Below are 14,750 nucleotides of genomic sequence, written 5' to 3' on the forward strand. Positions count from 1 at the left end.
CATTTCTGGGTTCTCTGTTCTGTTCCATTGATCTATGTGTCTGTTTTTGTGCCAGTACCATACTGTCTTGATGATAACAGCTTTGTAATAGAGCTTGAAGTCCAGAATTGTGATGCCACCAGCTTTGGTTTTCTTTTTCAACATTCCTTTGGCTATTTGGGGTCTTTTCTGGTTCCATAAAAATTTTAGGATTATTCCAGCTCTGTGAAAAACGTTGATGGTATTTTGATAAGGATTGCATTGAATGTGTAGATTGCTCTAGGTAGCATAGACATTTTAACAATATCTCTTCTTCCAATCCATGAGCATGGAACGTTTTGCCATTTCTTTGTGTCTTCCTCAATTTCTTTCATGAGTGTTCTATAGTTATTCTGAGTACAGATCCTTTGCCTCTTTGGTTAGGTATATTCCTAGGTATCTTATGGGTTTTGGTGCAGTTGTACATGGGATCAATTCCTTAATTTCTCTTTCTTCTGTCTCATTGTTAGTGTATAGAAATGCAACTGATTTCTGTGCATTGACTTTATATCCTGCCACTTTACTGAATTCCTGTATGAGTTCTAGCAATTTGGGGGGTGGAGTCTTTGGGGTTTTCCACACAGAGTATCATGTCACCTGAGAAGAGTGAGAGTTTGACTTCTTCTTTGCCGATTCAGATGCCTTTTATTTCTTTTTGTTGTCTGATTGCTGAGGCTAGGACTTCTAATACTATGTTGAACAACAGTGGTTATAGTGGACATCCCTGCCATGTTCCTGACCTTAGGGGAAAAGCTCTCAGTTTTTCCCCATTGAGAATGATATTCACTGTGAGCTTTTCATAGATGGCTTTTATGATATTGAGGTATGTTCCCTCTATCCCTACACTGTGAAGAGTTTTAATCAAGAAAGGATGCTGTACTTTGTCAAATGCTTTTTCTGCATCTGTTGAGAGGATCATATGGTTCTTGTCCTTACTTTTATTAGTGTAGTGTATCACATTGATTGATTTGTGGATGTTGAACCAACCTTGCAGTCCAGGAATAAATCCCACTTGGTCATGGTGGATAATCCTATTAATGTACTATTGGATCCTATTGGCTTGTATCTTGGTGAGAACTTTGCATTCATGTTCATCAGGGATATTGGTCTGTAATTCTCCTTTTTGGTGGGGTCTTTGGCCTGGTTTTGGGATCAAGGTAATACCGGCCTCATAAAAAGTGTTTGGAAGTTTTCCTTCCATTTCTATTTTTTGAAACAGCTTCAGAAGAATCAGTATTAATTCTTCTTTAAATGTTTGGCGGAATTACCCTGGGAAGCCATCCAGCCCTGGACTCTTGTTTGTTAGGAGATTTTTGATTACTCCTTCAATTTCCTTGCTGGTTATGGGTCTGTTCAGGTTTTCTTTCTTCCTGTTCCAGTTTTTGTAGTTTATACGTCTCGAGGAATGCATCCATTTCTTCCAGATTGCCTAATTTGTTGGCATGTAGTTGCTCGTTATATGTTTTTATAATTGTCTGTATTTCTTCGGTGGTGGTTGTGATCTCTCCTCTTTCAATCATGATTTTATTTATTTGGGTCATTTCTCTTTTCTTTTTGATTAGTCTGGCCAGGGGTTTATCAATATTAATTCTTTCAGAGGACTAGCTCCTAGTTTCATTGATCTGTTCTACCCTTCTTTTGGTTTCTATTTCATTGATTTCTGCTCAATCTTTATTATTTCTTTTCTCCTCCTGGTTTTAGGCTGTATTTGCTGTTCTTTCCCCAGCTCCTTTAGGTATAAGGTTAGGTTGTGTATTTGAGACCTTTCTTGTTTCTTGAGAAAGCTTTTATTGCTATATATTTCCCTCCTGGACCACCTGAAACAGTTGTGTTTTCATTTTCATTTTCAATTTCATTTTCAATTTCAATTTCATTTTCTTTAGTAGGATGCTCTTTAGCCTCTATGTATTTGAGTTCTTTCCAAATTTCCTCTTGTGATTGAGTTCAAGTTTCAAAGCATTGTGGTTTCAAAATATTCAGGGAATGATCCCAATCTTTTGGTACCATTTGGGACCTGATTTCTGACCCAATATGTGATCTCTTCTGGAGAGTATTCCAGGCGCACTTGAGAAGAATGTGTATTCTGTTGCTTTAGAATGGAATGCTCTGAATATATCTGTGAAGTCCATCTGGTCCACTGTGTCATTCAAAGCTCTTATTTCCTTGTTGATTTTCTGCTTAGATGATCTGTCCATTGCAGTGAGTGGGATGTTAAAGTCCCCTACTATTATTGTATTATTATCAATGTGTTTCTTTAATTTTGTTGTTAATTGGTTTATGTAATTGGCTGCTCCCCTGTTAGGAACATAAATATTTACAATTGTTAGATCTTCTTGTTGGATAGACCCTTTAATTATGATATAGTGTCCTTCCTCATCTCTTATTACAATCTTTGGTTTAAAATCTAATTTGTCTGATATAAGGATTGCCACCCCAGCTTTCTTTTGGTGTCCATTAGCATGGTAAATGGTTTTTCACTCCCTCACTTTCAATCTGGAGGTGTCTTTGGGTCTAAAATGAGTCTCTTGCAGACAGCATATCGATGGGTCTTGTTTTTTTATCCAATCTGATACCCTGTGTCTTTTGATTGGGGCATTTAGCTCATTCACATTCAGGGTAACTATTGAAAGATATGAATTTAGTGCCATTGTATCGCCTGTAAGGTGACTGTTACTGTATATTGTCTGTGTTCCTTTCTGGTCTATGTTACTTTAGGGCCTTCCCTTCACTTAAAGGATCCTTTTTAATGTTTCTTGCAGGACTGGTTTGGTGATTACAAATTCTTTTAGCTTCTATTTGTCCTGGAAGCTTTTTATCTCTCCTCTTTTGAATGACAGCCTAGCTGAATAAAGTATTCTTGGCTGCATATTTTCCTCATATAGCACCCTGAATATATCATGCCAGTCCTTTCTGGCCTGCCAGGTCTCTGTGGACAGGTCTGCTGCCAGTCTAATGTTTCTACCCTTGTAGGTTACAGACCTCTTTTCCCCCCCGAGCTGCTTTCAGGATTTTTCTCTTTGTCTCTAAGATTTGCAAGTTTCACTATTATATGTTGGGGTGTTGACCTATTTTTACTGATTTTGAAGGGGGTTCTCTGTGCCTCCTGCACTTGAATGCCTGTTTCCTTCTCCAGATTAGGGAAGTCCTCCACTATAATTTGCTCAATATACCTTCTGGCCCTCTCTCTCTCTGTCTCTTTCCTTTTCTTCTGGGATCCCAATTATTCTAATATTGTTTCACTCTATCGTATCACTTATGTCTCGAATTCTCCCCTCATGATCCAGTAGTTATCTTTTTCTCAGCTTTACTCTCCATCATTTTGTCTTCTGTATCACTAATTCTCTCTTCTGCCTCATTTATCCTAGTAGTTAGTGCCTCCATTTTTGATTGCCTTTCATTAATAGCCTTTTTGATTTTGACTTGGTTAGATTTTAGTTATTTTATTTCTCTAGAAAGGGATTCTCTAGTGTCTTCTATGCTTTTCTCAAGCCCAGCTAGTATCTTTATAATCATTATTCTGAACTCTAGTTCTGACATCTTACTTATATCCATACTGATTAGGTCCCTGTCAGTCAGCACTGCCTCTTGTTCTCTTTTTTGAGCTGAGTTTTTCCATCTTGTCATTCTATCCAGAGAAGTATAGATGAAAGAAGAACAAAATACTAAAATGGCAACAACAAAGTATATAGAGAAATATACACTAAACAAATCAGAAGAGAGCTGAAACCGAAAAAAAATAAAATAATAAAATTTAAAAAAAAAAAAGAGAGAGAATATAATCAGACAAGTGAACAGAACAGAGCAATACACTATATCCTGAGTGTATTTTGGTCTGTTTGTTAGAAGAAACTGCATCCCAAAATTGTAAAGAAAGAAAAACTTATATATATACAAAAATAAAATTAAATACAATGAAAGTATAGAATGTAACTCTAAAAATGAAAATTTAGAGTTGATAAAGTAAGAAATTGGTTGAAAAAGGAAAGAGAAAAAAAAATTAAAATTGAAAGACTAAAGAATCATGGGGGAAAAAAAATACATGAATTCTATATACTATTTTCCCCTAGCACTGGAGTTTTGCAGTTTTCTGTGATCGGTAAACTTGGTCTTGGCTGGTTGTTCTTGCTGACCTTCTGGGGGAGGGGCCTGTTGTGCTGATTCTCAGGTGTCTTTTGCCCTGGGCGTAATTGTACAGCCCTTGCCAGGGGGCCAGGCTAAGTAAGTGGCTCTGGATTGCTCTATGTGGCTTTTGTTCCCTGGAGGTTTTCCACACAGCTTTAGAGGAGGAGAATGAAAATGGCAGCCTCCCAATCTCCCGCCCCAGAGGAGCCAAGAGCTCAGGGCCCCACTCCTCAGGGCGCCTTCAGGGAAAAGACCTGTCTCCCTGGTCTCCATCCGCACTCCGTGCTCACCCAGCCTGTGACTGAGCATTTCTGTGTCAGGCATACCGCCCTGTCCTGAGTCTCCAAACCCTGCAGACTCCTGTGACACGTACCTGCACCACTCCTCCCAGCGGAGGAAGTGGGGGGTCTCACCGGGGTTCTGCCCCTCGCTGGGCCCCTGCTCAGAGAGCAGGCTCCCGACTATCCTGCTGTTTGTGGTATATGGCAACTCCAGGCTGTAAGCCCACTCCTGGGCTCACTAATTGCAACCCGCTCCAGTGCCTGGAAACTCTGCCGCACTCAGCACCCCAGTATTCCTGTGACCCTGGGGATCCTGAGGCCACACTACCCCTCCTAGGATTGTGCCCCGTTTTCAGGCAGGGACGTCCTTCACCTGAGCAGACTTCGTAAAGTTCCGATTTTGTGCTCTGCTGCTATATCACTTTCTGGTAGCGGGTTTACAGAGGCTCCCTCCCCCCACAGTTTATCTTCCCATATATCCCCTCGGATTTGCTTCTCTGCACCTCCTACCTTGCAGAAAGTGGTCGCTTTTCTATTTGTAGAATTGCAGCAATTCTTTTCTTAGATCTCCGGTTGAGTTTGCAGGTGTTCAGAATGATTTGATAGATAACTAGCTGAATGCCTGGGACCAGACAATACTAAGGTCTCCTACCCCTCCCCCATCTTGGACTATTCTCGCATTTTGTTTGCTTTTTAAATCTTTTTCATATTAATAGCATTTGAATTTATAAAGATGAGCATGATTTTTTTTACCATTGGCCAAAACACGTATAAAATTTTCCATTTTAACTATTTTTAAGTGTACGGTACATTGTTAACTATGTGTGCCCTGTTATGCAACAGATTCATCTCACAAAACTAAAACTCTGTATCCATTGGACATTTCCCCTTCCCCCCCCCTCCCAAAACGCTGGCAACTGCTGTCCTACTTTCTAAGATGTCTTTTTAACTTTCAGTCCTTTAGAGTCCTCAGACTTTTACTTTATGGTTTAGCTTTTGTGATTATAAAACAAATGTTTATTGTCCTAAATAGACAGTAAATACCCACTTGCCAGCACTCAGGAAACAGAACATTGCCAGCAGCACCCCAGAAGCTTTTCATGTACCCCTTTCTAGTGGCAACTCGCTCCCTTTCTCTTACAGGTCACCACTATCCTCACTTTATATGGTATCCATTCCCTTGCTTGGTTGATGACCAAAGTTTGTTTCTCTAAAACAAGTCAATTTAGTTTTGCCTGATTTTGAACTTTATGTAACAGTATCATAGTGTGTATATTCTATTATAATTTGGTTCTGTCACTCAGTATTATCTGTAGTATTAGTCCATGTTGTTACCTGTGACCGAAGTTTATTTGCATTGCTACATACTATTCCATCGTGTGAACATACCACAATATGTTTATGCATTCTTTTATCAATGGACAGGGATTTTCAAGACATTTATGACCATTTTTGTACGTTTCTTCACACACATCTATACATATCTCCTACTCCACTTTTTTTTCAGGTATATGTCTACATAGAACTGCATGCAGGACCATAAAATATAATAGAGAGATCTTTACCTTTAGTAGATAGTGCCAGACTGTTTTCCAAAGTGATTGAAACCATTTGAACTTCCAACAGCCAAAATTGAGAAAGTCTAGTACACACGTTCTCACCATCATTTGCTGTTGTCCTGTTTATTTTTGCCATATAGTGAGTGCTTAGTAGTATATTACTGTGGTGGTGTTTTTCATGTTGTTGATCACAAGTGAGGTTCAACACCTTTTCATATATTTATTGGCCATTTGGATTTCTTCCTTTGTAAAGTGCCTGTATAAGTGTTTTGCCCATTTTTTACTGGGTCGTTTGCCTTTTTCTTATTTGTTTTTAACAGTTCTTTATATATTCTGGACATAGGCTCTTTGATGGTTTTATATGTTATAAACATCTTCTCCTTTCTGGCTTATCTTTCCTTCTCTTCATAGTGTCTCTTGATGAATGTATCATCTTAATTTTGACATAGTCAAATTATTCTAGTACTTTTCAGTGTTGTTTTAAGATGATGTAAGTGACCTTTAAAAATCTAATTTGTTTCCTTAACTGAAAAAACCAATATTTAAATGTACTTATTGTAAGCTTGAATTCTTTACAGCTAAGAGCTTGGCAGACCTTCTCCTCAAAGAGAATGTCAATGACAATAATGGCCACAATGTTAAACATTTGAAGAACACTTTCATCATTTTCACATTTAGGTTCCCCATATAACCTAGAATTTTTAAATCATTATAATTCTGTTTGGCTCTCTTTCAACAAATAGATCCTGCAGCATATATGATTATCTTATTTTCTATAACTCCTAACCGAGTACCATCCTGTGCCACCTTATGGTGCTGTTATATATGCATATGGGGGTCCATATGGGCATATGTCCCATCTTTCCAACTGGGCTGAAAGCTCCTTGACATCAGAGGATTTGTAAATGCATCTTTGTATCTCCTGTGGTGCTCTGCATTAAGTAAGCAACTAGAAAGGTGATAATAATATGCAGGGCCCCTGAATATTTAGCCCTTCAAAAGAAAAGAAAAATGAGTTTTAACAGACATGAGATCCTCGGATTTTCTTTTAAGGATTACATGGCTTGTTGCAGTTCTAATATATGATTGATGATTGCTGATTATCCCAACCACATTTCAACCAATCAGTATAATCACCTTCACTTTCCAGACCTTTCAATGAACAGCTAATTTGTCATCCACATCCTTGTCTATTCTACTGTATAGCCCCTGTTAGAGATATTGATGGGAGCCAAGGGGGAGCACAGATAATTGAGAACATGGGTAATCTACTTTCTTCTTGAATGTCACAAAATCCAAAATATGTTTATGTGCATTTGCTTCTCAGGTAGAAATGAGTCCTCTGGAAAATGCAATTGAAGTGTTGGAAAATAAGAATCAGCAGCTGAAGACTCTGATTAGTCAGTGTCAGACAAGACAGATGCAGAATATTAATCCCTTGACTATGTGCCTGAATGGAGTTATAGATGCTGCGGTTAATGGTGGAGTTTCCAGGTATCAAGAGGTGAGGATTAGGTATTGTTGTCTGAAAGTTTTTAAATTTGATTTCTTAGGGCTTCAGAAGTCTTTTTTCAAAATATGCACACACATCTGCATGCTAAGATTGGGTTACAATTGACACAGAGTTCTTTGTTAAATGGAGCAAACAGTCATTTGTGATGCACACTTATTCCATTTGCCGATATGTGGTATTTTGGGGATAAAAGTGTGTGCATGTGTGTGTGTGTGCTTGGATGAATAAAATGGTGAAGTTATCCTGATTGTTTAATAAATGTCTACCTAAAACCGCTTCCTTGACCAAGGAGGCTCACGGGCATAGAAACGTCTGATCTTGTTTAGAAGATACTTTAAATGGACTTTTCATCTGCCCTTTTGGTTTTAAACAGAAAGGCAAAACAGCTTGAAAGGTGAGGAGGCCACCATTTTAGTCATACTGAATATTAAAGCAGTTTATTTTAGGATACAAAGCTTATTGATTTGGATTTGCTATTTGCTTGCTTTACCAGAGACACTTATTTACACAATCGCGGCTCTTTAACCAATCCTTTCCTTATATCCCCTTTCTGACCAGCTGCCCACAGTAGGAGTCATTCCTTCTGCCCCACAAATGTGGTTTTCAGTGGTGTTTCTTTAAAGATGCCAGGTCTTTAGAAGCAGCTGTGTCTTTCACTTTCTTTTTAACTTTCTTGAAGTAAACTGACTCTCCATTCTCTTTCTAGGCATTTTTTGTCAAAGAATATATCTTAAGTCACCCTGAAGATGGAGAGAAAATTGCACGGTTAAGAGAGCTAATGCTTGAGCAGGTAAGGTGGGGGCAGAAGCCAATCACCTGCTCTCTTTCCTGCCTAACTATTTCCCATCTCCTTGGTTTTCTATGTCGGTGTTCTAACAGAAGAGGTCAGCTAAGCATTATAGATTCATCTGTAATGTATTCCAACTTGCTAATTTTTACTTTTACTTCCCACTTGGATGCAAAAATAAATTTAACAATGAGTAAACTATGACAGCCCCTTAAAATGGACAACTTCATATAGTCTCTTGGACTAGTGTTTGAATGTTCTCTCCCTAAAGACTTGCTGTAGGCTTGATGCCAACTTTTCACTCAAAATTTGGGGCTCACGTAAGTTCAGACCAACTCGAAATAAAGGAATAGATAAATGAATGAGTGAAGGAATGAGATTCTTACTTAAATGTTATAGTAAGGGGCAATCAATAGACTTTGCTTTAAAACAAAGACTAAGCCTATAGATGATAGGATATGGACAAAACGAGATACAGGCTCATCATTTTCTACTCCAAAGAAGCATAGTTTATTTATTTAGTTCCAGCAAGTACAAAGAACTAGAGTAATCTCTTTGCCTGCTATGTTCCTGGAGCTAGCTCTTGGCCTGAAAATGGTTTGAAAACCTCTGAGGTAGGAGACATGATGGTCAAGAGGCTGAGTTAAATAGGAAATAAGGACATTTAACACCCATAAAAAATGGAATACGTATGAAAAAATGTGACCAAAGCATCTCCTTCTACTTGATAATACCAAATTAATCAACAAATAAAGCAAGCCCTTTTGGGTAAGAAAATGATGAGGTTGTATCTGATTTTCATCCATATTTTATGCTCTGCAGGCTTAATCCACAGACCTTAATACTGGGGAGACAGAAGTGGCCATGGACAGGTACCATGGCTGGAAGAGGGTCAGTTATGCAGCTTCTAGAAAAGAGAAAGGAGTTACTTTAAGGTGACCTGCAAGGAAATCGAGAATAAGTTAAGTTCTCGATGTGGCCCTAGGGGTGATGTAGATATTAGAAGTGAGCAAGTTAGGTTATCCAGTTCTTAGGATTATGGAATGACTGTGGCCTTTGTTGATATTCAATGATCAGTATTTAACCTGAGCACAGTCTCTTGTGAGTGTTTGCCTCACTGCAGGACTCTTACTTGGTGTATTCAGTCTGACTGAATTTTTTCCCCAGAGTTAAAATTAAAAGGACCAAGAAGACTCTCAAGAAAAATAAAATCGGGAATCTTTGTTTCCTCCACATCCTGCCTGTGTTCACAGGGCCTTGTGGAAAGAGCTGTGACATAGGAGACTTTATATCTCTGTCATAGGATAAGCGGTACAAGTGACTGCCATGTGACCTTGGGCAGGTCACAGCATCTTCGTGAGACCGTAGTAGTAGGGGATTGGGCTGGCAAGGGCACTACCCTCAGCTGGACCTCTGTGAGGTGGTTCAGATAAACTACCTGGGGGCCTCGGAGATGCCCTGCCCCGGTGGCTCTTCCAGAAAGGACTTGGCCCAGCTGAGGGGAGTGGTGGCCGTCGACAGAAACTGTTGGTGCTAAGGTCCTTCAGCTGTTGCCTCAGCTGCAGAATGCTGCCTGGCCCACGATCACCACCTTCCTGGGTGGCCCGCATCCAGTGACTGAGGAGGAGATATAAGGCCCGGCCATCTGGGCCCAACACAGCAGAACTCTGACAGCCTGTTTGAGGCCCAGAGCTCCCCTGGTGTCGGCAGAGGCTGACGTGACTGCCGTGTGTCTCGGCTTCTTTTTAGTCAGTCCTGCTTCTGCCGCTCCCTCACACAGACAGTGATGCCAGGTGACTCCCCAGTAAACATCCTCATCTCCATGCCAGAGTCTACTTCTGGGAGAACCCAACCTGCAACGTGATTTGGACAAAACAGAGTCTTACAGCGAGTGTTTAAAATGGAAACTGGATTCCTGCCCTTGAGGTCAACTCTTCCATGCCCTTCTCCCTTCATCAGACTCTTCCTTTACGCCTCAGACATCCACTCCACTCTCACTACTCCCTTTAAAGGTGTCCTTGAGGTTCAAGGTATTTTTATTTTTATGCAGATACGCTGGCAGTGGGTGGGGGCCGCCACAGTCCTGCCCACGTACAGAGGGCGCTGGACGCTCCAACCCCCCAGGCTCAGTCCTGTTTGACCCGAGCTTTCAATCTTGAATCTTCACAAGATGTCAAGATAAAAACCACTGTGGTGACGGTGTGATTCACTTTCCTCACAGTCCATGAAATTTGTTCTTTTGACCATGTTAGCATGGGGGCATTTTTTTAAATGTAAAAGATAGCTGATACTCAGAGGAATTAAGCACTATTCATAGTTGAAGAACAAAAGAAACTTGAATTGTTTGTGTACATCTCTTTTGGGTCCTCACCACAGAAAACCTCTTTTTTTTTTTTTTTTAAGTACGAGCTGCTCCTTATTGCATTATAATAAGTGAACCAGAATAATCATTTTTGACAAAAACAAAAAGAATGGCAACTATTATAGAATTCCTGTTCCTATTCTACCTCCTTGTCTTCCTCAACCAAATTCTGAAAAGGGAGGCGGGGGGAGGAGAGATGGGCACAGCAGAACCTGGTGGAAGAGAAAGAGTATCGTGAAAAAGGGCATACCATCCAGAGAAGAGATCCCTTGGGGAGAAGCTCCTGACCCCACCAACAGGGAGCAGCTCCTGCCCAATCCTGTGAAGTACAGAGGGGAGCCAAGCAACACATAACTGCTTAAAAGGGTTGTTATTACAGATCTAAAATACATGGGAAAGAAACTTCGGGTAGGAGGAAAATCAGAAAGACCTAAGTTTGAATCCCCATGCAGGATCGTTCTGATCCTCAGTGCTCTCACCTGTAAATGAAGATTGATTGTTCGTCTCTTGTGGGGTTGAGAGGATTAGCCATAACGCATGCAGAATGCATGGTACAGTGCTTGACCCTCTAGCAGGCACTTGGTGGAGTTATTCACTGATGTGGTTTTTTTTTCCTTTTCTTGTTATCAAGGCACAGATTTTGGAATTTGGTTTGGCCGTGCACGAGAAGTTTGTGCCTCAAGATATGAGACCCCTACACAAAAAGCTGGTCGACCAGTTCTTTGTGATGAAGTCAAGTTTAGGGATACAGGTACGTACCCAAAGTGTCCATAGGGGGCAGTCTGACCACTGTCGGTTGCTTTTTGTTAGCGGGACGATGAAGTATCCAATAGTGACATCTTTTGGTTTTCCTACCAAACTGCACCATCTTACCAGGGAGTCCTCCAGTATTAAAATTTTGCATCATCTTCTATTTGCCTTGTTCAGCTTTTATGAAAACAAAAAAGGGCAAGAAAGTTTAATAATACTGAAACTTACCTTTATAACCTTACGTAAAGATTTCATAACAATATGCTAAAATACCTCACGAGTTCTTTTGCCCCTATAATTACTCGTCTAAAATATTTCCTTGACTCCCTCTCTAGGAGTTCTCTGCTTGTATACAAGCCAGTCCAGTCCATTTTCCTAATGGAAGCCCCCGTGTGTGTAGAAACTCAGCACCTGCTTCTATGAGCCCAGATGGTACCAGGGTAATTCCTAGACGCAGGTAAGTCATATTCTGAATTATCTGACAATTTGGCATCCCCCCAAGATCTGGAATGATTCTCTCATTCTTTATGGCACTATTTGTCAAATACGCTATTTCTTAATGAAATAATTAACCCGCGAGGCAGCTGCAGACATCTGCCACTGGTAAAACAGCAACAGCATGAGAAATAAATAAACTCAAACATTTGATTATATTGAGGCAAACAGGAGACAACAAAATGGGATGTATATATTTTTTTTATTTGGTTTTATACGACGCCAGCATGTGATAAAGTGCAATTCAGAGACTGAGTTAATGACCATTTTTTTCCCCCCAAAACAGCCCATTAAGTTACCCAGCTGTCAACCGATATTCTTCCTCCTCACTGTCCTCACAAGCTTCTGCTGAAGTAAGCAATATTACAGGGCAATCAGAAAGCTCTGATGAAGTCTTTAACATGCAGGTACTTGATTGGCTTTTTAATCGTCTGGTCGTGTGTATTCCTTTTCTGTCTCAATCATGAGAGTTTCTGTCCACTCTGCTGGGCTATTGAACAGATCTGCGAGCAAGAACGTTGAGTTAAGGACAAACCTTTAAACACTCTCACTGCTCTGTTGGTCTCTGGAGTCTACAAAGAGGTTTCCCCCAAAACTGCCCCCTCTACTCTCAGAAGACGTGAGCAAGAATGGGAAAGCCTGGGCAAACTGCGCAGGGTTAGCTTTGAAACCTGCCTCTGATTTGCTTCTTCCATTCGGGACCCTTGGAGCCTGTCACCACATCCTGGCTGCCTCTTAGCATTGCTAAGTGGCCTCGTTGCTTCACAATACACAGTTGAGAGGGCCATTATACAATTTCTCTACTTCTGCTCATGTCAGAAAATGTTCATAATAAAAAGATTTTTACTGAAGAAACAAAATAGTTTTTAAGGACATTAGTCAGTGTAACTCTGCAACACAGAATTTTATTTAGACCCTGCTTATACAGCATTTATAATAATTTAGTAAGAAGAAGTTAAGATTTTCCTCACCACTGTCTTTAGAAAAGGGGCATAGTACATATTGCCAAATTCATGCCTTGAGCACATTTTTGGAGAAAACAAGAAGGTGCATTTTCTGCTTTTTAGAAGCACTCCCCTGTCTCTGTGCCCTAGGCTGGGGGTCCTTCTGCTTGTCCGTTAGTCAGCGAGGGCTACCTGCTCCTCCATCCCAGTAGATCCGGAAAACTACTAACTAATTCAAATGCGTTCCTTTGGCTGGAGTCAAAGCCTCAGATTTTTTTTTTTTTTTTTTAGAGTATTTTGATTTTAAATCTTGGATTCTTGATTAATTCAGACATGCTTCCTTATCAGCCTGAGATTTTTCTCTATTTCTATATGGCCTTTTTCTTTTCGTTTTTGTTTTGTTCTTGTTTGTTTTCTGGCTACTTTGAAAGAAAAGGGCAGGGATCTTGTTTTCAATATGTCACTGTTGTCTGGAGCCTCTCAGCAGTGGATGATAACAGCTCCCATGTATTTGCAGCCAAGTCCATCTACCTCAAGCTTGAGTTCGACTCACTCTGCTTCACCTAATGTGACAAGTTCTGCCCCATCAAGTGCCAGAGGTCAGTGCCAGGGTATGGGGCTGACTGAGGGTGCCCCGGGAGCTGTGGCCCCCGCACCCCAGCCCAACATGTCCTCCAGGCAGGTCCAGCACACGCCCTGACCATCCTTCCTTTCCTTCTCTTCTCAGCGTCCCCTTTGTTGTCTGACAAACACAAACATTCCAGAGAAAACTCTTGCCTGTCCCCGAGAGAGAGACCCTGCAGTGCCATCTACCCAACACCTGTGGAACCTTCTCAGGTAGTCCCTTGGGGGGCATGGAGATACTAGAAAACAAGCCAGTGTCTGAAATTGCTTACATATCTCTGCAGAAAAACCCTGTGCCTGCCAGAGGCAACCAGATGGGCTGTGTTAGACAAGTCGATCTGAGTGAAGAGTGAACCTCTGTGCCAGGCCTGTTGCTCGAAGTTTCTGTTGGAGCCGTATTTCTGATACCGATACATGGGTTGTGGCCTGAGCAGTGAAGTGGAGCGGGAAATGGGAAATGACTTTTCCCTCCTTGACCTGACTCTCTAGTTCATTGCTGCTATTTAAACAGTACAAGGGTAATTAGGTGAATGAGTTGGAGTGTCTGTGTGTGTTTGCATGTGTGTAGCAGGAATTTCAAGCAACGTTCTCCATTAGCAAGAGACCCTTGAGGAGAAACATGATCTGTCCAGCAGCCTTTCTTTTGGCCTGTACCTAGTTTGAGAGAGCTTCAGTGGATTCCTTTCTGAGGTACCCAGGAGCGCAAGGACAATTTCTGTTCACCTTTGCCATTCTTTAATGCACTGGGGGAGGAGCAGTTGAGCGCCCGGGCTTTCACGGTCCCTCCACCCCCCGGGTGTAAAGGACCATGGTCCTCAGCTCCTGCCTGGACTTGATTTTGAAGTGATCCTGATGTAGGAAAGATGTTAGGGTTGAAGCCGATGGCCAAGAAAGAATTCTTGAGACGTCTTTGGTGCAAAAAGGTGATTTTATTAAAGCACAGGGACAGGACCAGTGGATAGAAACAGCTGCACCGGGGTCATGAGGAGTGGCCTATATATACTTTCAAGTTGGGAGGGGGTTAGGGATAGCGTAAGTCTCTAAGGAATTTGGAAGCAAGGTTCCCAGGACCTTGAGGGGCTAGCTGTTGTTGGAAAAGTGTCATATATTACCGTCTAATAAAACCTGACTCATGAGACCCTTCAGATGTGTATCGATGGGCCATATGCTTGGGGGATGATTGCCAACATGTATCTGGGGGGTGAGGGGGTTTAGAGATAAAGGAAGTTTCCAAAAGAATTTTTATATGTTAAAGTAGGCTTACAGGATCCTGGGGGGGGGGGGGGGGGGGGGGG

At 41.1% G+C, this 14,750-nt stretch overlaps 1 protein-coding gene across 1 annotated transcript in view; it reads left to right on the forward strand.

The window, feature by feature from the left end:
- DOCK4 (dedicator of cytokinesis 4) overlaps window positions 1-14,750 on the forward strand; it is a 427,515-nt gene that overhangs the window by 402,681 nt on the left and 10,084 nt on the right. The window contains 7 exon segments of the mRNA XM_032401750.1: window positions 7,308-7,484; window positions 8,200-8,283; window positions 11,274-11,393; window positions 11,728-11,849; window positions 12,174-12,294; window positions 13,349-13,430; window positions 13,559-13,668. Coding sequence (XP_032257641.1) covers window positions 7,308-7,484; window positions 8,200-8,283; window positions 11,274-11,393; window positions 11,728-11,849; window positions 12,174-12,294; window positions 13,349-13,430; window positions 13,559-13,668 — 816 coding nt within the window.

The sequence above is a fragment of the Phoca vitulina genome, unplaced genomic scaffold, assembly GCF_004348235.1.
Source record: "Phoca vitulina isolate PV1807 unplaced genomic scaffold, GSC_HSeal_1.0 scaffold4, whole genome shotgun sequence".
In the NCBI taxonomy this organism is placed as follows: Eukaryota; Metazoa; Chordata; class Mammalia; order Carnivora; family Phocidae; genus Phoca; species Phoca vitulina.